At 50.3% G+C, this 26,793-nt stretch overlaps 1 protein-coding gene across 2 annotated transcripts in view; it reads left to right on the top strand.

Annotated features, from left to right (window-relative positions):
• Positions 1–4,679: 4,679 nt before the first annotated feature.
• NET1 (neuroepithelial cell transforming 1) overlaps positions 4,680–26,793 on the top strand; it is a 47,370-nt gene continuing 25,256 nt past the window's right edge. Inside the window, exon 1 of one of the 2 annotated variants that reach the window (XM_035309989.1) lies at positions 4,680–4,804. In XM_035309989.1, the coding sequence (XP_035165880.1) occupies positions 4,680–4,804 (125 nt within the window). Of the gene's footprint in view, positions 4,805–25,775; positions 25,862–26,793 lie in introns of those variants that run through there. The other variant, XM_035309996.1, reaches the window with a different exon arrangement.

Below are 26,793 nucleotides of genomic sequence, written 5' to 3'. Positions count from 1 at the left end.
GTGCAAGGAGGGAGAACGGAAGGGCAGAGTGTCGTGGATTACCCAAACTAATTTGCTTAATTTTCTCCTAAAAGGAATGAATTCTGCACGGTGCACAGCAGTTGGGAAATGCATCACTCAAGGCTTACGGCAGCAGCTTGGCCAGCTAGGATATCTCATAAGCCGCACTGAAGAGCTCTGAAACCTTTCACAAGTTGCCTGTGTCACTTGGCGGAGTTCCTGTTGTGACCGTGAACCACGAGTATTACCTAGCTTAATGCTCGCTGACTACCTGGAATGCAAGGGCAATTTTCATGTCGTTTTACGGCACTCATTTTCTAGGTTTTTCAAGATGAAAATACCCGATTTTTTTAATATTTTTTTTAACGGCTCTGAATACTGATGGTGACACACACCCTAATCATGTGCAATTTACGGCCGAAGGTTTTATGGCATCATAAATGTCTAAACTGCCTCGAATCCTCCAGATGACTACTTTCAAAGTAGCGTAAGTGCTTAAACGAGCAACGTTGCCAAGTGTATAAAATTCTACAAAATAACTCGACGCTTTGAATCCTGAAAGAGATCGGTGTCAATGAAGCACGCTTTAATCTTCGCCTAATTAAGTCGGCTTGTTTGAGAACCACAAGTCCTTAATGCATGTGTTACTAATTCCCTGTCTAATCAAAAAAAAAAAAGCTTTCCGAAAGGGCACAGTCCTAACAAGACAGACTCTCCCTTTAGGTCAGCGTAGTCTCCACTCCTCCTTGCTGAGAGCGGGGAAGAGAAAACCTTGCAGGCAAAAGCCCTCCTTTGAGCAAAATCTTTTCTGGCCCCGAAGACGAGAAGCACGGAGCAAAGCTCAAATTTCAGATTTCTCCTGGAGCATCCCCAGCTTCTGGAAACGCAGTGAAACCCTTTTGCAGCCCCTGGCAGCACTTGCTAGCAGGTGGATGCTGTAGCATCAGTGGGACTCTCGGCACTCCTGAGATCCCACAGGTATCGTGTGGGCACAGTCTTCAACCCTAATTTGTCTTTGGCAACCACTGGGCTGCCTGATTCAATCTTCAGTGGAGTAAAGTGCCTCAGACACTACTGAGGCCATAAAGTCAGGATGCGGCCTGAAGCAAGGCGGAGCTGGTGTCCTGACCTCCTGACAGCCAGGAGAGAGACTGGTTGTACCAACCAGTGTTGGGCTTCATGCCTGACTTTGAGATAATATTGTTATATAGCACACTAAATCCACTTACGCTTATTAAAATTCCAAGCTCTGATGAGTGCATAAATGCACAAGCAGCGGTTATCAGGGCTATGCAGCTGGTAAGTCTCATACATAAGGCAGGGGATGAAGGCATTGGGTGAGGCCGGTGTGTCTAGCTGAAGACTCACGTGCTGATTATTAGCAGATTAACAAACCCGTCCTGCCTCATGCTTGCCCTCAGAGCTGCCGGAGATGAGAAGCTGGGGATTCCCTTGGGCATGATGTCTCCAGAGTGGTAGGCATACAGCAGAGCAAGGGAGGAACGTGTGAGAGGTAGATCTCAGCATTAGGAAGGGTTTTCTTCTTCTCCATCCCCATAATGAAGCAAATGAACAAACTCCTGAGTCCTTCATCGGTGACAGAGGACAGGAGGAGCAGCTGACTAGCCCCAGGGCCCAAAGACACTGGAGAGATACAAAAAAAGAGTGGAAAATTAATAACAAGGATTTCAAGAGGCATGAAAAGGATCTTCCAGCTGGACCGGCTTCTTAGCTTCCCTAAATTTTTGCACTAGGAGTCCTGTGGCCCACGAGAGGTTCTTCACCTCTTCTAAGCTGTGTCCCATGTTTTGAGGTTCCCCTTTGTCCTCCACAGTTAGCAGAGCTTGAGTTCAGAGTTCAGGGTGTGTTTCCCTCCCCATTGTGGCCACAGCTCAATCCAGTTGTGACAGACTCATAAGGAAGAGTGGCCTTCAAAAACCTATATTTGCATTGGATACTCATCTGTAGGAGTCTCACAAAATCCTCTTTTAGTGCCTGCTTATCAGTGTGGATCCTGCAAGTGTTCCTGGTCATTCAGATCCTACAAATCTCCTTGAAGACAGAGACAGGGACCTTCCACCCCACCAAGGCGCACTCAGGCTCCACGGAAGACATCAAGGCCATGTAGCCAAGACATCAAGGCTAGGAAGACATCAAGACCATGTCATAGATCTACAAAGACATCACCAACAGCAACCTGGATAACCAGCATCACACTGGTACCTGCTGATGGGACACGTGGTGTCCTCTCCCATAGTGTCCTTGGTTTAACAGGGCCTTCAGTATTGATTTCACCAAGAGAGTGTTGACTTCCCCTGGTGACCCACTCCTTGGATATGCTTTATCCTCATGACCTACACACCTATAGTTTCAGCAGACAGCGTGTGCCAAAAGCACCTTTCAGATCACTAACATCTGTGTTCTGAGTTCTCCAACCAGATGGAAGAAACATTTGATAAGTCCACGGCTCGCAGCCTGCTGTACTGGGGGGAGGCAGTGCTCCAGGATGTGGCTGTGTCCACTACAGAATAAAATAATAATAATTTTTTTTAAAAAATAATCAATTAATTTTTTAAAAAAGTCCTGAAAGACTGGGAGTTTTTCAAACCGAGGAGAACACACAGGTTTGTGGATAGCTGCTGCAGAAACCAGAGCTCATCTGAGCCGGCGAGGTCTCTAGGGCAGGAGACAGAGCTGCAGAGAGGGACTGGAAAGAAATTAAAGGATATGACTGGTGGAGATGAAGTATGTGAACGTCTATCAGTAACTATTAGCCAATATAAATGAAATACTGAGTGGGACAATACAATTTGCTAAACTGTTTAGGTTTGGACAAAAATAGAAACTTCACAGTTTTGTCATGTTAAGTCTACACTGGAACAGAATAAACAAAATTAATTCCTCTCACTCTGGCATAATATCAGTGCTGAGCCTGACTACTCTGGCATACTCCACTGCGAGTAAGCCTGGCGTATTGGGTATGCTTATTCTTCCTCCTATCCCAATGGCACATTTCAAAATAGAAGCACAACTTCTTTCTAAAACCTTCCAATCTTTGCCTCGCATATGGTTACGTTTAACCCTTTGGCAGGCTGCTCTGTTCAGCTTAAAGAAGGGGTATCTACTCTTCTGAATCAAGTTGCAGGTTCCACTTCAAAGTCAGGCTTGTTTTTTAGGACATCTGAAGAATCCATTTCTGATTCAGTACTAAAATACAGCCAAGGCAGTGAAATGCCTTGTGCATATGTGGGATTTTTAATGCGTTTCAAAGCATTTCACTCAACTGGTGCACAGAAGTTGAGATCAACCTGCGACTGAAATCAACGTGATAAACTGTAAAAGGCCATTCCAGCATAGCAGTCTGGGGTGCCAGCATTGTTAAAGGGAGATTATTTTTTGCCAAAACTGTCTGGTCTAAAGGTAGACTTGCACCCCAGAGGAGATAAATCCAACTTCTAAGCAATGATAAACCATCACCTTCTCTCTCTTCAGGGACCAGTTAGGGCTGCCACTCCACGAGAGAGACCCTGTCCCAACATAACAGCCACTTTTCACGGAGAAGGGCTGAAATGAAGGTAACTGAGGTGTCACCCAAGTGGGACATGTCTCCTCATCTAAGCATGTCTAAACTTTCACCCCGTGTTTTGCTCAAAGCCCCACTTAACCTGGAGTGGGGTGGGACAAACCAGGCGGGCACCTGATAGCTTTTCAAGGCAGAATTCGTGGTGTTTGCGAGCCAATGCCTGTCAGGCCAAGGCATCTGCTTTTCCCCAGCACTATCAGAATTTAAGACCGTGTTGTAAACAGTTCACATGGTGGTTTCACACCGGGACACTGCAAACCTCAGCACGGGACTGTGGCCTGTGAGATTCCCCACTCTCCTCACCCCAGCAAGCAGGAGATGAAAATCCCACCTTCCTCCCGTGCCTGGTTTCATGATGCCACGTAGGACCCACTCAGTTCACTCTTGTTTGGTCAGGGGAGAGAGAAAACAGGAAAAGCCTGCAAAAGCCAGAGGAGAAAGGGCTCAGGGAGGCAGCTCTGTGAGGGGAACCGCTGCCCTGGCCCCATGCCCTCGCCCTGGGTCACATCCCAGCTCGCACCACATTTAAACCACTTGTGTGTGTATTTTGAGGGGGTGTCTGAGGCACGTTTTTTAGATCAGAGTTTATTTTCGAAGTTTATTTTTTCAGATTTGGGGGGGGGGGGGTGTTTAAAAGGGGGGGAGAGAGTTGTTTCTCCTCCATCATCCAGGCGATTTCTGCCTCCCTCCAGTGGAAGGGACGTTGGTACCCTCCCGGGGGGGGGCGTGAGGCACTGCTTTTTACTTCACTGAGGAGAAAAGAAGGATGAGGACGGGAGGAGAGGGGACACAGCACTTGATTTGGGGACCAGGGGCCGGCTCCGTGCCTCAGTTTCCCCTCCCCGCCCTCCTCCCTCAGCGCGGACACCAGGGGGCGCTGCGCTCAGCCTCCCCCCCGCCCCTCTCTTAGTCCCGCCCCCTCGTCTCCTAGCAACAGCCCCCTCCCGCCGCGCTGATTGGCTGCCGCCGGCACCGCCGCCATTTTCAAACCGCCGAGGCGCCGCCGGTACCGTCGCCGCCGCCGCCATTTTGTGTCGGGCTGAAGCGGCGCGGCTGAGCCCCGTCGGGTCCCGTTCCCTTTTTCCCCGGTGGCACCATGGAGGCCGAGCCCACGGGCATGAAACCCCCTCGGCGGAGACGGGGCAGGGCCAGTGCAGGGCCTCGCGCCAGCCGCTCGCCCCCGGCGGCCAGCACCCCCGGTGGGGCCGCGTCGTGCAGCCGGTAGGAGCCGCGATCCCTCCCCGTCCCCCCTCAGGGGCTGAAGCCCGCCCGTGGGTACCGTGAGGGGGGCATCTCCTCAGCCTGCTGAGGGCTCTATCCTTCAGGGCACCCTTCTGTTTTATGGGTGAATCCCACCCGCTCATATGGGACCCCTGCCCTCCTACCTCGTGAGGGGAGTTCTGCTGGATCTAGAGGATCCACTGCTCTTCCACCTTATAAAATAGGGATGCAAGGACGCTTTCTCCACTCCTCCTGCTGGCTTTTTGTCCTGTCTTATAAAGCGATCTGGGTTTAGGGGGTCCCTGAGTGTCCTGTAATTGGGCATGGGGTATCCCAGTGCCCATCTTATACTGTAAAGTGTGTGGAGGGATGAGGCTTTCCTCAGGTCATAACTGGTTTCCTTGCCTCTTCCTGTCCCACCAGAGGGATAGCTGGTCCTGTTTCCCTCCTTGTGTCCCAAACTGGCCCTAGGCTTCTGTGAAAAAGTTGTTCTCCTCTCCCTATTTTAGTGGGGTGTCTGGCAGGCTATTTGCAGCACCTTCACATGCCTCTGGGAGCAGGAAGAGAGGGTCCTTGCTTCTCTTCGGGGTGGGCTTTGGTGCGGTTTGGAGGTGGGGTTTCTTTTCCCTCTCCCATTTCTCTTGTCGCACAGCCCCGTGTCAGGGGATTCAGCCCCCCCCCCCCCCCCCCCCCCCCCCCCCCCCCCCCCCCGCACCTCTGTCACCTATTTCAGGTGCTGATTCCTGAAGGGCTCTGGCTGGGGGCAGGGGGAGTTGTTAAGGACAGAGCTTGGGGCTGCTGCTTGGGGTTTGGGCTCTCTGGGAAGGGCTGGAGTGGGGCAGGCCCCCCTTGGAGGACTCAGCCAAGCCTCAGGCTTTTACTCTGACTTTTAAATCCCTCTGTGTGTCATCTATTACTGTTATTTTAATGTGTTGGACTTGGGAGACCTTTCTCAAGACCACCCCATGGAAGAAACCATTATGTCATAAACTAACCCAAGGTCACCTTATCTGTGTTGACCCTGATAACGAGACCTGGATGTGTTCGTGGGCAGCTCCTCCCCTATCAGCAGTTGACCCGGGTGACCCAACTCCTGCTGACTCGTATCTAGATAAAACCCAGGGTGATCAGCAGAGATTTCTGCTTTTTATTACCCTCGAGGTTAGGAAACGACTTCACCAGGTGTGCAGGTGATGTAGAAAGCACACTGCTATCAGGACAGTCCCAGCTCTAGAGGCTGTGATCAGGGTCCTTCCCTCACTGCTGTGCTTATCTGTGCCTGTTGTGGGGCTCCAGCCCAAGCCTGGCAGCTGCTTTTTGCCCCATCTGTGCCCTGGGGATAACAAGGAAAGCAACCCGGGCAGCCCCGTGTTTGAAACCTGTTGAAATTCCTCACAGACCGGAATGGATATTCTCTGTTAAGTGACTTAAATGAAAGCAAGGTGAACGTTGGTGAGCTCGGCTTTTATATTGGCTGGTTTTTGTAACCGTTGTGTGTTCGGGATGGCAGAATGCTTCAGTGAACTTTAAACATAAATGCTTCTTGTAGAAATAGGCCACGTTATCATCGTGATGATCGAATTGTAGCTCTGTAATTTCTGCACTTGAGAAACGTCGAGTAATTGAAGGCTGCGGTGTCACGGTGAGGTGATGAAACACACCGGCTCGGTTTCTGGGATGGTCAGTCGTGCATTCCTCTGTGAGGCTCGTGGAGAGGCCCGGAGAGATTGCAGTGAAGCTAGGGAAGGATTTCATGCAGATAAGACATTTCAGGATTAAACCCTTCATCCTGAGAATCTCTCACAAGCAAGACGATGCCAGCTCAGCAACTAGAACGCGGTCCTGAGATGTGAGTAGAGCAATTCAAGAAGTTGCTGGCCTGAGAATGACAGGGAGGCTTAGCCAGCAGGGACTTCAGGAGGTCTCTAGTCCAGCCCTTCCTTAAAAGATGGCCATCTTCACATTGAGGTCAGGTTACTCAGCTGAGTTTCAGAAACCTCCCAGGCCAGAAGATGTCTTCACCTCTGGGGATCTGTGTTCCACAATTTGACCACCCATTCATAGTGCAAAACCACTTCTCCTTACATCTAATGGATTTTTTTCTCGCTGCTGCTTGTGCCCGTTGCCTCTTCCCATTCTGCTGTGCGTTTCTGCCTTCTCGCTGCCCCCTTTTTGATGGCTGTAGGCAGCGGTTGCATCCCCCTTTGCCTTCTCTTCCTCAGGCTGAGCAAATCCTTGTCTCTCCCCGTTCTTCCTGTGTTCCAGCCCCACCACCAGCTCGGTGCCCTTGGCTGGGTATTCCAGTTGGTGGTGGCTCCTGTGCTGGGAGGCCAAAAGCTGGACCCAGTATCCCGACGGAGCCTCGCAAGTACTGACTGTGAGCCCTTAGCCTGCTTGCTGTGGTTTTCCCATCTGAATAGTCGAGAGTAAACCACTTGTAACGTTTAATTTAAGTTGTTTAATCCCTTCCAATCCGGAGAGCTGGCAAACAGAGGGAGAGAATAACCATCCGGGAACAGGTTTTTAACCCGATGCACAAAAATGTGGCTTATTTTTGAGCGGTCCCGCTGCAGGGCTGGATCCCTGAGCTTGAAACCAGGCAGACCTTGTGAGGTTAGTGAGCCATTTCCCCCCTCTTGGCTGTGACAGCACCTATCCACCTGCTGCAGCCAGCGTGGACGCCTCGGACTCAGGGCTCCTCTGGATGGAAGAGCCACGAGCCGGGGTGCTGAACGCTGCTGGGTCCCTGGGAAAACCCCACTGAGCACTTCAGCAAAGCCCCCTGCTCCCCAGGCAAGTGCTTCTACGCTCGAATTTAAATCGATTTCAACATACGCGCGATGGATTACCTCTCCCCCTGTTGATTTGCAGCACTCGCGAGCGCGAGCACACCCAGGCATGAAAAAGCCCTTTGTCTCCAGCCCTGTAACCTGACCGCGGAGGAGGAGTCCCATGCCCACCAGGCTGATTTTAGTCAAGTATCTCTCCAGGCGCAAACAGCTCCAGTTGCAGGCCTGGGGCCTCTGGTTGAAAGCCTGTGAATGCACGAAATACATTCAGCAGTGTTTGAGGGCGAGGTAATATCCTTTATTAGACGTGTCCCCTCACACGCGCTGCCTTGCTTTTGTACCCTTAGACCCTCACGACTATGACATTCCTGAGCAGTCTCAGACTGGCTCAGTTTGTTTTTTTATTTATTAGTTTACCTTTTTTAGCAAGCGAGTTTTGCTTCTGTGGTGCCGAAGAATTGCTCACCCTCCCGAAAGAGGGGTGTACGGCCAGGGAGGTGCGAAGGGGGGCGGCTTGGGCAGCATTTGGAGCCGGCCGCTTGTCTGTGTAACCTCAGAGCTGTGCCTAAAAAGGGAGGAGACGGTTGGTAGCATGCTAGACAGTGACTTCATGCAACTGGGAATATTCCTTCTAGGAGCTGTGATTTGGGGTCTGCTTTAAAGTCGTCTTTTCCCTTTGTATCTTCCCCTCTCAGCAGTACCACTGTAGCTGTTGCATGACGATGTTAATCACGTTTAAAATGCCATCAGAGGAGGTAATTTCTCCGAACAGAGAAATGAGGAGTGTGCCCAGAGCAGTCCTGAGGTGGGAGGGGACGATGGATTTACCAGGAAGACTTTTTGCTCAGCTGGCAGCTAATTTCTGACCCAGAATTAGGGGCAATATTGCTCTGAACCTCGTGGCCCTGGCTTCGGTAGCTAGAAAGTGGCAAAGAAACTGCAGGTAGGCTCCTGGGATGGGCAAAAGAAACCTTGTTGGGGGTTTTGTTTGCTTTGTAATCTTGTTCCCATCTTCATATATCTAGTGCTGGGGTGAATCCAGGTGAGGCTGACAGCTCAGGGACATGTCAGTGTTATCTCTGCTGAGGTAACACAAAACTGAGTCCTCTCTCCTGCCCCAGACGTGCTATCTAACCCCAACTTGCATCTCGCATGGATCTCCTGCCAAGCTGCAGGAGGCTGGCACTGGGAAGGAGCAGCCTGCAGCAGGGGTGGCCCAGCAGCCCGCAGGACGAGACGGGTACCTCCAACCTGTGAAATTTTCTTGTCCCTTGTCCGCAGTCTAACCGTTCAGAAACGTTCTGCAGCTTTCATACTGCAAAAGCAGCCAGGGGTGGTTGCGCAGGGCTGAAATTCTGCTGTGCTGAGCAGAATTTCAGGGCAGCTGGATTGTCATGTCCTCTAGCTTCAGCTCCCCTTCTCTAGAGGCTGCGTCTTGTGCTCTGGTGCTCTTTGATCCTGTGATTCTCACGCGGTGTTGTGCCTGTCCCAGGGTCCCAGACCTACAAAGACAGTGCAGTTGGAACCAAGTGCCAGTGCTGTGCCGCTTTGAGACGAGCTATCTGCAGCGGGGAGGGAGGAGTTGGATGTTCGTGCACTTGTAAACATTGTCATCGCACCCATCAGTTCTCAGGAGTTATTCAAATGGGATTAACCTCAATTAAATGGCTGCCTTGGGATGGAAGGATGAAAGAAACGTGTTTTTATGTGGCTCACGTTAGCGTGGAAGATGGAAAAGATGCTCGGTTGTGTGAACGAGGGTGGCGTCACATGAAGCCCTTGAGGTCTGAGGCAGGCTGGATGGTGTTGGGTAGAGAAAGGCAGGACAAGCAGCTGCTGCCTGGCGAGATGAGCAGAGGAGGCTGACAACGGAGCTTGGCAGAGCAGCAGCAGGTGCCGGAGGAGACTGACAGCATCAATCTGTGCCTTCCCATTGATGCCACAGCTCCACTCCTGCCAGATGGGTGGAGAGGGCCTGCATTCCCCCAACCAACTCCCTTCCTGCTGCTTTCCTTGCAGTGGTCCCGCTCATGCTGTGGCTGCAGGGTGAGCTGCCTGGCTGAGTCTTCTATTGAAGCAGCACCCGAGAAAGCAAAGCTTTGCGTTCAGTCAGTGGCTAAACCACTTTCCCTACGGCTGTGGGGTTGCTGCATTCAGCTTGCAAGGAAACGGACAGATTTTCTTGGTGGCCTCTCGCTGGAGAGGTGCTGTGCAGAGCAGGAGCCCTCACTGCAGCCCCCATGGGATGTTTGTCAGGAGGAGGCTTCCCGGGCAGCAAAGAATCTGCCTGTCCACACAGAAAGATGGGGTTTAGAAACAGCTGAAGAGAGCCCTTCCCAAATGATGTTTACATATTTAAAAAAGCTCTTTAAGTCTTCTGTGATCACCCACTTGTTCTACGTGGTTTACTGCGAGCTCTTCACTCGGCTTGTGTTTATTCAGTGCGCACACGGAGCCTGTTTCAAGGCAGTCGTTTGCTGGCCTGTGACCTAACGCTCCGTGGAAGGCGACGTGGTTTTGATGGCGATACCTCTTGCCTTTCTTCTCCCTAATTATGGCTTTTCTGCAGTGAGTGTTTGCTTGCTCTTGATCTCAGTTGTGATTAAAGCCTGTATTCCATCAGACTTTCTTGGACTGGTAAAATAATAATGAGGAGCGCAAACCTACACTGTTCCTTACTATTATCACTTCAAAGTTAGCACAAATGGAAACTTTTGCTCCACTGAAGAAGGTAGTTATTAAAATGCATCACTTGAGCATAATTGGAAGCTACAGCGCAGCTTTCACAAAATGTCTAGAGGCTCTCATGTTACCACTGTTTTCTTCCAAAAGCAGGCCGTGTCTGGGTTCGAGTGCGTTCAAGGCACGGTATGCAAAAACGCACCCACTTCAGTCGCTTGTGCTGCCACGGGCCCTAGATCAGAGTTCCCAGGAGATGGGCGATGCTGCAGGAACACACACCTGAACCGTGTCCGGGCCTCAGCCTGAAGTTTTAAGAGAATGCTGATAGTGGGACAGCAGTACACAAAAATCCAACCAGGATGGGTTTTTTAAGGCTTAAGGTCTCGCTTGTGTGTACTTTGTGTTTATTTTCAGCTCTTCTTTGTGCAAGAACTCTGCAACATTTCAACAGCTGGCAGAGAGCTAAGAAGAAAGCTCCCCAAAACTGAGGGGCTTTACATTTATAGTGGTAATTTAGTTACTGTTTCCTTCCTGTATAGACTGGTTTCAGATTTCCTTTAGTGAAATATCTAGTAGCTTTTTGTAGTCATTTTTATCTTTCCCTGTGCTCAGAGTTTCTGAAAGCTTATTAAAATCCAGTACAGTGTTCTTGTAGCAAACTGGAATGTAATCCTGACCCTGCTGGACACCTACTAAGCCCGGCTGGTGCGAGGGAACGGTCTTGTAGCTGGTGTTTTCCTGCAAGGAACAAAGGCTCTGGTGCTTGGAGGTGCTGGAAATGAAGGAGGTTTCTCAAATCTTGCTTTTTCTAAAACACAGCACTGCTGCTTTCCCAAACTCCATGGCAAACGCCACCAGGCAGTTGTTAAAACCGAGGGTAGCTTTCAGCCCTCAGCTTCCCTTTATGTGAACGTTGATTGGGAGCAACACCAGTCTCTTAATTCTCTTAATTACTACGCGCTGATGATAGCCTGGCTTGTTATTGTCTTGTAAAACAGAAGTCATGCTACACTTACCAAATAATTATCTTTACTCACAAATGATTATCCTCAGCATCCATTTGCTTAATCCTAGCTATTAGCGCTGCAATTAATATTTTCAGGGCAAGCTCATCGCGGATGCCTTGCAGAAGGCACCCATCAGATAAGAAGCTCGCGGTGGAGGAAGATGAAACGTTTTTGCCGAGCCCGGCCAGCTTCAGGCCTGTGAGTCAAAAGATAAGGCTAGCATCTCTCCTGTCAGCGTGGCCCCTTGATGATAATGATCCCTCCAGTGCCTTGGCACCCAGTGAAATACTCTTTCCCCAGTAAGGGATGTTCCAAACTCTAGGTATCTCTTCTGATCTTGGTGTAGGCAAAGGTTGGTGTGAGCCCACGGTAGCGGCGTGGTTTGGTGTGATGGGCAGAAAACCTCACTCTTTTGGCCCTTACTTAAAAGCAGGTGCAGTTTTTCTGAAGGGGAAAAAAAAAAAAAAAACACTTTATCAAATGCACTTGCAGCAGAGATAAGTATCCCTTTCCTGGCATCAAAGAGTTTGTCGTTTTGGAAGGAGCACTTTAACAATCTTTCGCACCAATTGTGTGTGTGGATAGGAATGCAGCAGGGGCATGGTTCTCTGCAGCTGCACGCAACAGTGCAGTAGAGCCTACAAAATGTCTGCTTCGTGCCTTCTTGCTACAAACCCCGCGTTTAACCGGTTGCGATCGTTGATCTGAAATCTGCTTGGGAAGGAAGAGGTGAAAAATCAATAGCATAGGTGGTCTCAGAGTGAAATGTAAAGAGCTTTATGAAACAAGTAGCCCTGCTTCTGCAGGGAAAGGCTGAGAAAAATAAACTAATTCTTACAGTCCTGCTGATCTGGCCGGGGAGGGTGGACTACAAATGAGGAGAATCATTTTAGTGAACTCTTACAAATGAGATGCAATGCAGGCATCCTCTGCAGTTATCTTTGTTGAGGAGACTCTGCATGTCTTGACTGCATCCTGTGGGCTCTCTGGTGCACCAGAGACAACATAAAGATCGTCTTTATTTTACATGAAGTCAGGGAAAGTGTTAAATCAGTCATAAAGCAGATAAAGGCCTGGTGTATCCGAACAGTGAGCAGAGTTGAGCTGTTGGGAAAGGCTCTGTTTGTTTCCCTAAAGACTTTGTTGCAAGAACAAGTTTTTGACACATGCTTAAGCGTGAGGGCCAAGTCATGCCGAAGTCGTCTTGCCTCCTGACCTGTAATCTCCTCACCTCCAGAAAGTAGCAGACCTTGCGCTCGCATCTCTGCTGGGTGAGGAGGGATTGTACGGACTTGAGCTCTAACCAGAACGTGGAGCCAGCACTTCAGACCAACATGCTGGTGCTTTGGTGCTTTCTGTGGTGCCAAGTGGATCTAAAATCAACATAGACTCAGGGTGTAGCTCCTTCCCTGACTACTCTAGCTTCACACACGAGCCTTGAAACCATTGAGCTTGAAATATTCCACCAGCTCCCACTGCTTGCCCTTCCCTCTTGGAAAGAGTTTAAACTTCCAGCTTCTCTTCTAGAGTTCAAGAGCTCAGACTGAAAAGAACTGGGAAGTTTGGCTTGATAAAGCATTTTCTAAATTGAAGTAGCAATGGAATATGCAAAAACTGCCTGCAAAATCCTTTCCTGCTCTGGTGGACCCCTAAAGCTTCTGATTATCAAGTCCCCTGGCATTCATTTTCACATGCTGGAATGCAAATTTCCAGGTGGTAGCCAGCAAAGCTCATGTTCTTGTTGGTGTGCCTGCCAGCATCTCAGAGCCTGCTGTAGGACCAGCGGGGATCGATGTTTGCCACAGGTGGTGCTCCCTCCTCGGGTATTTAGCAAATCGCTGAAGGGGGCGAGGAGAACTGACAGCCTCAAAGCCCTTCTGCTCCTCCGCAGAAATGGGATGTGAGGGAGTTTAATGCAGTGCTGGGCATGTCAAGTAGGGGCAGGATTGTTGTTAACCTACGAAATTGCCTGTCATGCGGATAGGAGAGCTTGTATGGGCTGAAGAGGAGGCGTTCATGTGTTTGGGAGAAGGAGACAGTGCTGCTTTTCCATTAACAGAATTTATGGGACATCAGCTTCCACTGTGAGGTCCAGCTTGCATATACCAGATCTGTGCACACCTTTAAGGGTTTGCATCATTCCCTTCCCTACTGAGCGAGTGCTGCTCTTTGCTTTGGCATCACAACGGATGTCAAGGCTTCCAGTTTCTGTTGTAACACAAAGCTTTTGCTTAATTCCTTTTGGTTTCAATTTTCCGGGCGGTAAAACCCAGCCCATTAGTATTAAAAGGTTTCTTCTTCCTCAGCGCTGAATTTTGAGAACCACTGACACGTGGAAGGATGTGAGCAAACATCTTAGACCATTTTTGAGAAGTGCCAACGCTGAAGTCCAGCACTTGAAGTCCCCTTTGGCTTTTCAGAAGTAATAAATCTGCCAAGCTGTTCCCCTTCACGGGAGCAGTTTCTTTTAATGCAATAATACAAGAGGAATATAAAATAATTACTGACATCACAGCACACTTTAGTGTGCATGCTTAGTGGTTGCAGCCTGTGAATCTTTCGGTAGGAAGACGATCATTGTTTGAATTAGTGCTTGCCAATTAACTTAATTTTATAAATGCAGGATTCCCAAACAGGGGCTCGTCTTTGCCGGAGGCTTGGAGGAGTCAGCTGGGGCTGTCTGGCTTTAAAGTGTGTGTGTAAATATATTTATATAATAATCAACGTAGATATTTTATATAAAAATGTATTGTTTTATATACGTAATATTAGGTGGTAACCATGGGAGTGGTATCTGGTGGTGGTGGTAGAGGATGTTGCAGTTTGTGGCAGTAAGCAAACAGCTCGGGGAGCCTCTGAAAGCACCTGAACTAGGCCAGCTGGTGAAAGGCAGCTTAGGCTGTAAAGCTGGGGTGGACCTAGAATTTCACCCAATTTCTTCTGGACTTTACTGTACTGAGAAGCTGTCTTCATTGTCTGATTTCTCTACTGTGCTGAAAAGCCCACTAAATATTTCCAATGCTTTTCTCTTTAAATCTTAGCACTTTTTTTAAAGCAATGTGCAGATAAATATATGACCTCGCTGAAACTGATGGCAAAATTCCTGGGAAATCCCAGGATTTTACCCTGTTACAGGATTTTACCCTAGAGTGCTTCATCCAACGGATTCATTTCAAGTGCCAGGCCACTTGCAAGTCGCAGTTACTTCACATCTTGGCTGACTCGCAAGGATTTCCTCTCTGGATACTGGAAAATCTTCACCCTTACCATCAATGCTTGTTTTCCAGCTCTGTTATCAGTTGGCTGAAGATGCTCCTTGTCTTTGTTTTTTCTCCCCTTCCTCCCTTCTCTTCCCTTCCTGTCAGGTCTGCCAGTTTATTTTATGCTTTGGTTTCTGCATCAGCTTTGAATCCGCTATCATCTGCGTGCTTGCTCTGAAGAAACAGCAGGAAACACGGGGTTTCTGCTGAGTGTCAAACCCCCGCAGCGATGGAACTTAAAGGAAAATTTCCAAATGCCTGAGAGAGGAAAGCAGTGATAAGGCAGCCCTGTGAATAATTTGTGGAAGGAAGAACTCTTCCCCGAAAGGAATGCGATTAGCAAGAGATGAACCAAGTGGGAAGTTAGCGGGGTGAGAGAAAGAAAATCATTTTCTGAAATTTTCCCTACAAAATAATCCGTGAGGAAGAAGCACCTGGCGATGCTGCTGCTGAGGTAAAGCAGTTAATGAGGATCCAAGAGCCTTTTCCACCCCCATTATAAATCAGTGGAATGAAGATTAGACAGCACTTAAAAAAAAATCATATGGACAGTTCCTGGGGATCCTGATGAAATTTCATTACTTGTGTTCCTTTTATACTGGTAATGCTTGTCTGCTTTTGGAGAGCTGAAATAAGCATTCGGAATACGCCGAGTCCTCATTTGAATTTCAAAACTCTGCACTCAAGTAACAGGTATTCGTGTTTGCATTGGAGCTGTTCCTGAAGATGGTGTGTTTTACACGGTGTGGGTCCCTGTTTAGCGTCCAGAAGGCGAAGCTGGTGCCTTTACTGCTGTAATCGAAGGGTCTTCTAAGAACCTGACGTGAAAGCGAATGCTGGAATTAGTTTATGTGCTAGATGAAGCTACAGACAGCTCCATGCTAAAGCAGAGCTGTAAAATACTCCGGATTAGGAAGTAATCCTTCATGCAGTGGGGAGCCATGGAGAAGTGAGCCTTTGGTAAATGCGGTAGAAGAAAACTGACGCTTCGTGCTGGTCCTCGCAGCCACGTGCGGGCAGCGTGACTTTGTCACCTCCTGACAAGCCCTGAACGCAAAGGCTGCAGGCGTGAGCTTAGGAATGAGATTGCTCTTCCAAACTAAACCCTGACACACCATTAGCATACTCAACGAGCTGGAGAAAACAGCAGGTGATGGTTTGGGACTTGCTTCCAAACAGTATTTTAAATGGTCACTAACTTTGTCCTCCTGGCTGTGCATCTTCTTTGCTTCCCAGCTTTTGTACTCAGCAAACTTCCTGGAAAGCAGCCACAATTTCACACGGTATTCACACAGTATTGACTTGCCGGAACACTTACCTTGTGCTTTTAACCATTTAAGTTTTGCAGCTTTGTTGATTCAGTCGTACCTCCTGCCTTTGCTGTGAGAAGCGTAAAGCACTCTGCAGTTCCTCCGCACCAGGAATTACAGCTTGTCAGCAAATCTCTTCAACGCCGCAGTGCCGTGGGGTTGGTGGTCCCCCAGTTACCACATCCTGGTGAGAGGGGGAAGTACCTGATTAAATGTTTAACGTAATTGCAAGCAATTGTCTGACCAAAGCTTCAGCTTTACCTGCAAATGGTCAGGAAGGCAGGCTTGATCACAGGCCTTGGCTTCCTGGTGCCTTGTCCTCCTCGGGCAATTTCATTTAGGGTTACTTTGAAGTCTTCCCAGAAATTAAAGCTGGGACGGACACCCAGGAGGGAAAAGGCACGGGTTATCTCAGACCTCCCAGATGCTTGGAGGGGTCCCAGGTGGACGTGACAGTTTTTGTTCCTTGCGCAGGACCCCGTGCTTGTCGACAACTTCTCCAAAAGAGTAATTCACACCCGCGAGCGGGGGTGTAAAGCACATCTGTGCAGCCACGGTCTTGCAGGCTTCGTGTTGCAACCCTCATCCCTGCCCTATTTGGATGCTTTGCTGCTCACCTTTATTCTCCTTGTTTGTTTTGGTGAAGCCGTGGCAAACAGACACCAAAAAAGGCTTGAAGCTAGGAACGTGATTAGAATTGCAAATCTGGGGCGGCCCTGCCTAATGTGGAGGAGGAACAACAACCGTGGCTGAAGTTTCCCTGCGTGTTTTAGCAAGTTGTTCCAGGGACTGGCAGTGAAGTCGCCTGGCTTCCTTTGGAGCTGGCCCGTGCTTGGCTGTCTTTTTATCCCCACCTGCGTGGCTGAGATAGTTCAGGATGTGTAAAGTGGAGAGGGAGAGGTTTAAAAAGATAAATGTGTGGGGTTTGAGTCTGGGGAACAGAGGCAAGGTCGATTAGGAAAGGCATAAACCAGCTTATCTGCTGCTGGGGGGTCTGGGCCCTCCTGGGCTGCCATCCTAGACACAGCTTAGCACTATTTGCATCCCACTGATGCTGTGCAACGTACGATCTCCTCTCCACCAGGAGCTTTCTTCTTGCTCTGTTGTCCTCCTGTGTTGGAGCACACACGGGAAAGGTCCTAGCGTGGAAGTAGGGACACACCAGAACCGCTGCAAACGCTGCTTCAGGCCGAGCTTTCTGATTTCTTTTTTTCGGTCTCTTCAAGAACTGCCAAGCGCGCAATGAAACCCTCTTCCTCTAGGTGTCACCTCTGCATTGGGAAACAGATCTCCCTTCACTCTCACCCCGAGGCACAACCGGAGTGTTTAAATTTGAGCTTAATATTTACAATAAATCGACCTGCGTTTGGAATTAATTTAACTTCAGCGAGTCCAATGGTCCAGTGCTTCCCCACCCAGGAAAAAGGGAAGTAATTTGTTGACTGCTGCTGCTGAGTGTCCTTTTTCCATTCCCCACACAATTAATAATCGTTCCTGACACGCTGTCTGCTGACAGTGTCCTTTTCCTAAACCATTTGGGCTCAGTGAGCTCTAAAATGACTCGGGGGGGGGGGGGGAGGAAAGCAAGCGGGGAAGCGAAGCACATGAACACATTTGGGCACGTGGGTGGTCTGGAGCAGGAACACAGCAGGGCCGGGAGCGTTCATCACCTGTCTCTTCACTTAAAAGCTCTTCTGTGAAGTTGCCTGGGTGGTTCCAGGTTTGTTGCTGACAGCCCGGGATGTGTTAGTCTCAGCATCAGAGAGACCACAGAAGTCTGTTGCATAGACTTAAGCTCATTTCCCACCCACACACATGTAAAGAAAGGTCTTAAGACTCTGCAACTGCTTCCATATCAGTTTAAACCTCTAGCTGCAAGGTTTCCAAGCGAGCTGAAGTGATTGAATTTCCATGGTTGTGTTTTTTAATGGCATTTGTGTTCAGGAGTCCCTGAAACTGGCTGGAAAACATCAAAAACATCACCCAGAGTGCTATGAAGCGTTCACTAATTAGTGGCCCATCCTCAACGTCCTCCACGGCTCTCGTTTGCGTTGGTTTCGTGGGACTTTGCACTTTACACGGCGATCTTTCGAAAGCTCCGCAGCGGGTCTGAGCAGCTGATGTTGTAACTGTTTTACAGAGGGCTTGGCCCCGAAACTCGGAGCAGTTCACGACAGACGGAGGCTGCTGCACAAGTGCTGACTTTCAGCGACATGTCTGCTAACCACAACACAGCCCGGCCTCTGGCTCGCCCGCCTAGAAGCCTGCCAGCTGCCGGCACTGTCACGTCCCCTTCCCCGAGGTGCTTTACATCGCTCAGATGGGTCGGTGTTTTAACTTGTGCCATATCAACAGGTGGAGAAGAAGTGCTCCCTGTAGCAGGGAAGTGCTGAGATGCGCGGTGCTGGCGGTGCAACGGTCCTTATCGGTGCATCAGGCCCTCCTTACTGAGCCCAGTTTAAAAACATAACGTGGGGTGTTGCTGCCTTCAATTTCAGCTGACTAAAGCACCTCCCGGGTGGTTTTTGACATTTAATTTGCTCGTGATCATCTCTTTGCGTCGAGCGCGTGCGGCGGGGCCGTTGCAATACCGATTCGTACGCAGAAGGGGGCGGATTCGGGATTGCACTGGAACCGATCTCAACTCCCTTTGTGCAAACAGTTGCTTTAGGATAATCTTCAGGAGAGACACAGTAATCTTTGTACTAACTGTCCAAGAATGTGCTCCAGAACATGAATAACCACGGGTTGAGCCGAGTGAGCTTTAATAACGGGTTTCCTGTGGTCGTGTCTAGCAGACTTTCTCTCCTCTACAGGCTGGCTGTTCTTTCGAGGGAGGTGCTGTTTGTTTGCCTTGCACTCAGAGGTTTATTTTGTGTGTGGGTGGTTTGTTTGTTGGTTGTAATAACTGGGAACGGCTACAGTGCTTCTATAAAAACCTCATTCCTGCTCTGCTGAAGGCTTGAAGGCAGGCTTCAGGTGTATTTGTACTTCTCCCGTGGAAAGAGATTAGAGGCTCGTGGCTGAGCTCTCCTCCCCTTCTCATCATGCTAGCTCCTGTGTCTGCCTTGGCCGCCGAGCAGCGGCCTTTCCCTGCCAGCATCCATAAAATCATCCCTGGAGGCAGCGGTTCCTTGTCTACTGCAGCATCTGCATTTTCCCTGATTTCTTAATCCCTCGCTGTATTATGTTGTCTGAGTTTCAAGCTCTCTTCCTCTCCTCGCAGGCCTGTCATTACTCTGTTCCTTATCTGCTGCTGCCTCTACAACTCCCAGGGCCACGTACGGCACCAGAGGCTGTCGTTTCCACCAAGAGCACTGAGGTCTAACCCCGTCTCTGCTGCCGTACACATGCAAACCGAGCTAAATTGGCCAGGTGAGGGGAAAAGAAAAGATCTCCAACTGGAAATTGCCTTCCAGGACTGGAACCGAGTCATTTCAGAGCTGATACACCCCTCATGTTTTTCCAGTGGCAGAAAAGAGCAGAGGGTGAGGGTACATCATGAAATGTGCTCCTCAGCACCTCCAGGGAGGACTGAGAAGCATCGTTGTGGTTTTATGGTGGGAGCTGGAGGGCTACAGGCTTAGGTCAGGCACAGGCACCAGCCTTTTGGACCCATTTCAGCTGTGCCCCACTGCTGAAGCTCCCAAAACGCTGCATGAGAAGCGAAGCTGCAGCCTCCAAATTCCCCCGGGGGGGAAGGTTGTTAAAGGTTAAAATAGTTTGAAGAGAGGTGGTCTCCCTGAAAGGAGACGAGCGCCTTGCCGAAGCGCAGAGGGTGCGCTAGGTAAAGTGCTTTAAATGAATTTAATGAAACACTGCAAGCCTTGTTTGTGAAAATAAATTCTCCCGGGGTGGTTCCTGGCCTGTGTCAACTCGGCACGGCTCGATTTGTTACTGGCTTGCAGAGCTGCCTGGGCTATCAGCGCTAAATGTGTTTACTTATCCTTACATTTGGTAAGAAAAGAATGAAAGGGACTGCCCCTGCAAAAAGTAAAAGCCTTAAACAATCCCTTTTGTAATAGCAAAGTACACCTTCAAGCCCTTGTAATGTTTAAATATTTAAAATGTGAAGTCACTCAGGGCTGCCTTACCACCCACTCGCTGAGGTCTGTTTCTCTTACAGACTTACCCTTAAATTGTATAGACATTACATTACGCAGCTCCACCCTGCAGCCATTTCCTGCCCAGCTCCTCGCTCCGTGCTATTTTCCCATTATTTTCTCTCTTGTCTCCTTTTCTGTTTTTCCTACAGCTCTAATTTATTTATTTATTTATTTATTTGGAGTCTAGGAACCAGGCTAGCAGTTCCTAGACTGCTGCTGGCTTTACCCTGCCCGCCCCAATCTCTCCCTCCCCTGGGTCTTTTTCTCCCCCGTGGGATCAGCGCTAATCGCCTTCAGCCTCCAGAGCAACGCGGGGCATCTTTTTATAGCCCTGCCAAAGATGAGGAGGAGGAGGTGAACTTTCTTAAGAACATAGGAGCTGATTCAGCCCGAGCGTCCCTCTGACCTAATGCGCTGTTTCTGGGCACTGAGGGAAGAGCAGGGTCAGGACTGTGTTTATGATGCTCCTTTTTCCCATACCACCCCTGATCTCCAGCAGTTTTGGGGTTGTCTGCTTAGCGGCCCCCCGTAAATCTCTTCCAAGGCTTTGGGAACTTTATTTCTAGTTCCACCTTGTAGCTCTTGGGCAAGGATTGCCATGGGTTAGTTGTTACACCAGCTCCCTTCCTCCAAAACTGGGTGTGCGTCGCTCTGCGCCCACCCCAGCTGTGTTGCGGCGCTTCTGCAGAACTGCCCCGAGCAGGACAAAAAGTGCTGGCTTCGATTAACTCAGGCCAAGTCCTGCGGTTTAGGCGGTTTGCTTTTCTCGTGAATCATAAATAATGACGAGCATATCCAGCCAGTGCTGCTGAGTCCCCGTGCGGGCGCTGTAGCAAAGGCTGGGAGGCTTCCTTCAAACGCACACGTGGCGCTACCGCTGCTCTTACGGGTCCCCTGCTCTCGTGAGAGCCTCGAGCCGTGCTGCTACAGGCAAGCAGCCCCATTTCAGCTGGGTTTTAGTAACTTTTTTATACACGCGTGTGCAGCTTAAGCAGACGATAGTGCTCGGTGAAACACAAGCCCACCCGAATCACCAGTGGGACCGGCTCGTGTTTCTGCAGGGCGCGGTGATGTGTGGGCACCGTGCAGTGACTTGTTGCGCCGTGTTAATTGCTGTTCCTTGGGCCCTGCCAGGGGCAGAACTCACACCAGGGGCTGCAAAGACACGGTTTGCAGCAAACGTTTGTTTGTATAGCTGCTTAGGGATATTTTTTTTTTAAAAAAAGAGAAAAGTTTGTGCATGTCAGCATTAAAATGTATGTTTCCTTGACTGTTCTCTCGTGATGACTTGAAATATTTATTGGGTCGAGCTCGGTTCCCACACGAACTCGAAATAGCCGTCTGGATTTGAAGCGACGAGGTCCTCCTGGGCTGGCACGGCTGCGAGGTGACGAGGCTCGCTCCCATGGCTTCTGGGCACCCGCAAGTCCTCTGTCCCGACCGGCTGTCCCCTGGGAGCATTCAAAATAGGTACCAGAGGGGAAGGGGCTCCGGGGGCGATGTTAAGTGGAAATAGTTATATTTTAAGTGCAGCCGGTTTCAGCTGAACTTGGAACCTTTTGCTCCCTGCCTGGAAATGTTCGAAAAGCTGAAAGTTCACTTGGAGCCCTCGGGAGCGTGGTTTTTGTGGGATTAAACGTCAGGTGAGCTAATGTGAAAAGGTCTGCGCTTCGTTAAAGCGTGCAGAGCTGGCGGCCTTGACTTTGCTTCATAAAAACACCGCGAAAGCATCCTTATCGTCAGGTCTCGTCCCTCTGACACGGTGCTCTTCTGTAAGCATTGCTGTTTACATTTCCTTCCTTTCCCTTTCCTCCTTGAACATGATCTAAACGTTTATTGGCGTTGGGTTGTGTGCTCGTGGTGTATCACCTGGTGACGTTAAGTTAACGACTCTCTACTGGGAAGTCTACATTGATTTGCCGTGATGGTGGGTCCTCAGGGAAGCGCAGCTCCGTCCTGAACTTAGGACCAAAACTGCTGAAGGGGCTCTGAATTATTTAGATCAAAGTCCTAGAGATACCTTCAGGTGGGCTTTAGAGGAACGTGCTACCACCCGTACAGCTGGGGTGACGCGACTGAGTCCAAAAAGGGTTTAGGACCAGTCTGTTATAAACAACATCCCTTTTATTTGGGCTCCAACGAGACACTTTGCCAACCAGTACCTCCGAAACACCACCCGGGAGCTTCGTATCCCCTAACTCCGGTCACCTAAAAGCCAATTGCTCAAACCTGAGCCTCGCCCAGGGTTCCCCTGGAGTCACGCAGAAGGAGAGGCGCCTCCGGGGCACGGCCGAGGCAGCTTAAAATGCCTGGCCGGAGGTGTCAGCCCCCCGCAGGAGTGACAGGGGAGCCTGGGCGGCCGCCTCGCATCAGGGGCTGACAGATGAGACCTGGCTACGCCCGCCGCAGGCAGAGGGGAGCCAAGGTTCGGCATGTGGCAGTGGGGCGCTTGTATTTCTGTTGCCGCTTTTTAATCGCGAGGATTTATCTGATTGACAAGAGCCCCGTGCGCGAAACCCGGCGGCTTGCGAGCTGGGGCTGCGACGGCTGTGCCACGGGGAGCTGCGCCCTTCTGCCAGAGACGCTCCTGCAGCGGCCAGGGCGCTTGCATGGCTGCTGACAAGCAGGATATTTTATCAGCAGCTGCACTGCTTCGCCCTGAAGTCCTCCCCCCCCATTTAAGCATTTACATCATAGCTCTGGAAAGGGGAGCGCAAATAGCTCCGTGCTGCGGGCAGACGGACTTCACGCCGCGTGTGTTTCATCATGCAGCGGGAGACGGCTGCTCTGTCGGGAGCTCTCCCTTGGCCTCTATGAAGAGGAATGCAAGTTTTCTCTTTCTAACGACGGCTTCTTGCTTTAATCCCCCTCTGACGTGCTCGCAAGCAAAATACCTGCGCGCAGGGCACAGGTGGAGGCAAAGATGAGTGCGGGGTTGAGGAACTGGCCATGCTATGAGGCCAGGAAGGTGTTGGTGCTGAGGGCTGCAGAGCTTCCAGCTCCTTCCCACGCCCCGTAAGAGCCACGCCGTGCTGCTCTCTGTGCTCTCGGCTTGCTTGTGGCAGCACGGGCTCATGGAGGGGGTTGCCATCAGCTCCTCGCCACCTTTGCGCGAGCCTTCCGGGGTGACCTTAGGCCGCGGCTGCAGGTGGCTCGAGCAGGCGCGGAGCGTTGTCTCGGCGCGCCAGCAGACCAAAGGTTTTCCTCGCCAGGCTCGTGATTGCCATCTCCGTTGGGCCAACGCAAATGTTTGCACGGTCACCTGGTAAACTCGGTGGTTGCAACAGCGCTCTGACAACTGATCATCACAAGAGGCTATTGTGAAGCATTTTCATTTCGCTGCCCCGCCGATGGTGCGCTGCAGTGCGTCATTGCACCAGAGAAGTCTTTGAAAACGCCCCCACGTGCTGAGCGTGAGCGTCGAAGTGATCTCAGCAGCTGGAAAATGCTTGGGGTGGGATTAGGGGGAGAGGAGACCCGGCCGCGTTCTGCCCTTTTCGTTCTCCCGCAGAAAAGTTGTAGCGACAGCGCCGGGAGCTTGGCGTTCGTGGGCTTTGACGGGGAGCAGACGCGCGGCTGGGGCGGGAAGTCTGGAGGGAGGCTGGAAGGAAGATGCCTGGCTCATAAGGGAAGTCTGTGGTGAAAAGATAGCACTTCGATCCTCAGATGAAACCAGGCTCCGCGGTGTTGGCTGCAGAGAGCCAAGAGCGCGCAGCTCAGGAGGTCAGACGTGTGATTATTTCAGGATATCAGCGCCCGGGTCATCTCCTCGGCGCTTATCTGCTCGCGTTCAGCGCTGCCGTTGATTGCTTCTTCAGACAAACGGCAATAATCCGCCGCGAGCTGTGAGGGGCGAACGCTTCCAAAATGGAAAACCAGGCTTCCCCTGCAGTCTGCGCTCAACTTCATAAAACCGCTTACGAATTAAATGTTCTTTGTATAGCTCGAACCTGCCCGGAGTGTGTCTGGAGGCGCTTCCTTTAGGGGCTGTTCCAACACGAAAGAACGAAATAATAGCAATTCCAGAGCGTCTGACAAAGTACAAGGAGTTCTCAGCTGAGCAGCAGCGGGGCTCGGTCCCGTCCAAGATGGCTCGAAGGGGCTCCGATGGCTGCTGCGCTCGCTGCTGGCCCTGCATGGCTGAGAGCTGCTAGAGTCACTGACTGCACCGGTGTTGCAAAATGCAATGCTGCCAGCAAGTTCCTGCAGCTTGCTAAACCTTAATTCCAGAGAGCGAGCCCGTCACCCTCGTGCTCAGGGCATCGTGTGATTAGGGCTGTGCTCATCCCCTTCCCTTTTCACGACCGAGGAGCAAACTTGAACTCCAAACCCAGAGTTCGGAGTTCGTCGGCACCATTTCCCTCGTGGCCATTGAAGCAGGGAGCTCCCCTGTCTGGCTTTTAGATATTTAAAACGTCTGTCAATAGGTTTTTCTCCAAGTAAGGCTTTCTTCCCTGGAGCTTTTCAAGATAAGGAACCGTGACAAGCAGTGCTGGAAGCGCCCTTACTCAGCGTTTGTTTGCACAGTGCTTGGGAGGCCTCTAGGGCTGGCCGAGGCCTCTGGATATCGTTGAAGTGGAAATATTAACGATATGAAGTTGGAAATCCAGAGGCTTGCTTTTTTTTTGCCTACAGAAAAGCTTCACGTTAACATTCAAAAGGCTCTTTGTGGAGCTTTCTGTTCTTGTCGTTCAAAACGGGGTCCGGCAGCGGGGCTGGCTTGTCTGGCAGGAGGCTTTTAACCTGGTGCATTCAGCATCTCGGTGCTTAACTGGCACAAGTGGTTTATATTTAAGAACAGCTTGCACCGAAAACACAGCAAAAAAAAAAGGGGGGGGGGGGGTGGTTGGAAGTCAGAGGGGAAGGAAACACACGACTGCTGCCCAGTCTGAAGAATGTATTTTGGAACTTCAGAAAGTGAAGGGAACTGCCAGATCAAAGCGTTGCTGCAGTTTCCTGGAGAAGTCATCAAAAACAAGTCCAGAAAGAGCGCAGGCTGTCGAAGGGTGCTGACTAGGCTGTGCGGATTTACAGTAAGGAGGCAGAGAGAAACGTCTCAAATAGCATTAAAGGGAAGTCGCCCTAACCTGATGAGCGAGGCTCCTCTGTGCTTTGTCCTCTGCTCTGACTAATGGGCATCTCCTCCAGCGCGCCCTTTGTGGACGTCTTTTGTCTCTTTTTGTCTACCCCCCCCCCGACCTCATTTATTCTTCCTCAAAAACTCAAGCCAAAGTCCAAACGAGAAAAATCTGCTCCTGCATGAGGCAAACAATAAAAAGGCCTCCGAGAAGCCACGCAGTGTAAACCGTTTGACAGAAACGTTTGCTTTTTTTGATCGAGTGATTTAAGACGAGGTGGTTTTTTTGCCGCTGTTGACCTCTCCCTTCCAAACTTGAAGCAGGATGAAGCTCGGAAGGGAACCAGCAACCGCGAAATGAAGTTCTGCGGATGGATTCAGCTGCCTGCCTGCTGCCCTTGCTGCATCCGCGCGGGGCTGTGCCAGCGAGAGGCTCCTGGTGTTTATTCAAGGAAGGCGGCAAACAATGACTGTTTCCTGAGCCTGGCCTCGCTGTGAAACAATGGAGCCTGCCCGCTCGCCTTTATCAAAATGTTATCTACTAAATCACCCAAACTTCCTCTATTAAGATTATTGGGGCCTCATCTCCTTCCCTGCTATGTCGCCGAACAGGTTTGGGGCTCAGGAGTTTCCAGCAAGAAGCTGCTTTCCTAAATTAAACCTCTTTGCAGGCCAGCTTGAGAATATTATAAATTACACGCGCTCTTTTTGTTTCAGCTCAGAAATATTTCCTAACCTCTTTATGGACCACCAACATGGCAGTCTTGATTTTAGCAGGCTGTGGAAAGATTTACGCTTGGCACGGCGGCAGTATCATCGCTTGCTGGTAAGCAGCCTGGAACATTCATTTCTCAAAGCAAACAGAGGGTACCAAAACAGAATTGTTTGTTCTTTCTGTACAGTCTCAATGCTTTTGCCCCTCCCCTGCTTTTGGCCCGGAGAGGTTTTCTTTGCCAACGTGTTGCCGCAATGTTTTACATCTAGCAAATTATTTTCGGCTGTTCGCGCAATCTTCATAGCCCCGAAGTTCTGCATCGCTGGAAGGCGTTGGCTAGCTACAATTAACTCTTTCTGCTTGCTTGAGCCCTGGTGAGATAAGGACCCAGCCTCTTTCCTTGTCTCTGCTCTTCCTGTCATAAACAAGAAAACGACGCTGGGGACGGTCTGTCAAGAAGAATCTGTTGTTTTTTTTTAAGAAACCCAGGAAATGACAGAGCCCGACTTCAGGCTTCGTTTGGGTGACACAGCAGGAATTTCTGTGGACGTCCCTGCAACGGGGCTGTTGCAACAGCTTTGCTGTAAACACAGCAATTAACTACATCCAAGCGTTGGCACCGGCGCGACGCTTTATTCTGCTGTCTTCAGGAGCTAAAACATTACATCCCGGCCACTCTGCGCTTCTTCCAATTAATCAGGCGCTGTTTTGAGCAGTGCCCGACAGCGCAGAGCTCCGTCACGCAGCCCTGCTTCTTTTCACGTTGCGTTGCGCGATGCGCTAGGTAAAACTTCCAGGCCTTCTCCTGCGGTCATCGCTGACCTTTCTCTGAGCAGAATCGGCCTCACGTTCTTGGAGTGACCTTGCAAGGGATGCCCGGGCGTGAGTCATCCGTTTGCACATCGTACGCGTGGGCTACGGTTGGCTCTGTGCTCCTGGAGAGCTTTGGAGGCTGGAGCAAGAAGCTCCAGGCAGATCCGGAGGACAAAATGGAGCGATTCTGCCTGCAGTCATCACGATGGTCTCTGCTTGAGTGGTACTTC

Source organism: Oxyura jamaicensis, chromosome 1 (assembly GCF_011077185.1).
Source record: "Oxyura jamaicensis isolate SHBP4307 breed ruddy duck chromosome 1, BPBGC_Ojam_1.0, whole genome shotgun sequence".
In the NCBI taxonomy this organism is placed as follows: Eukaryota; Metazoa; Chordata; class Aves; order Anseriformes; family Anatidae; genus Oxyura; species Oxyura jamaicensis.
The sequence above is the reverse complement of the archived record's forward strand: the minus strand, read 5'-3'. Positions and strand labels throughout refer to the sequence as shown.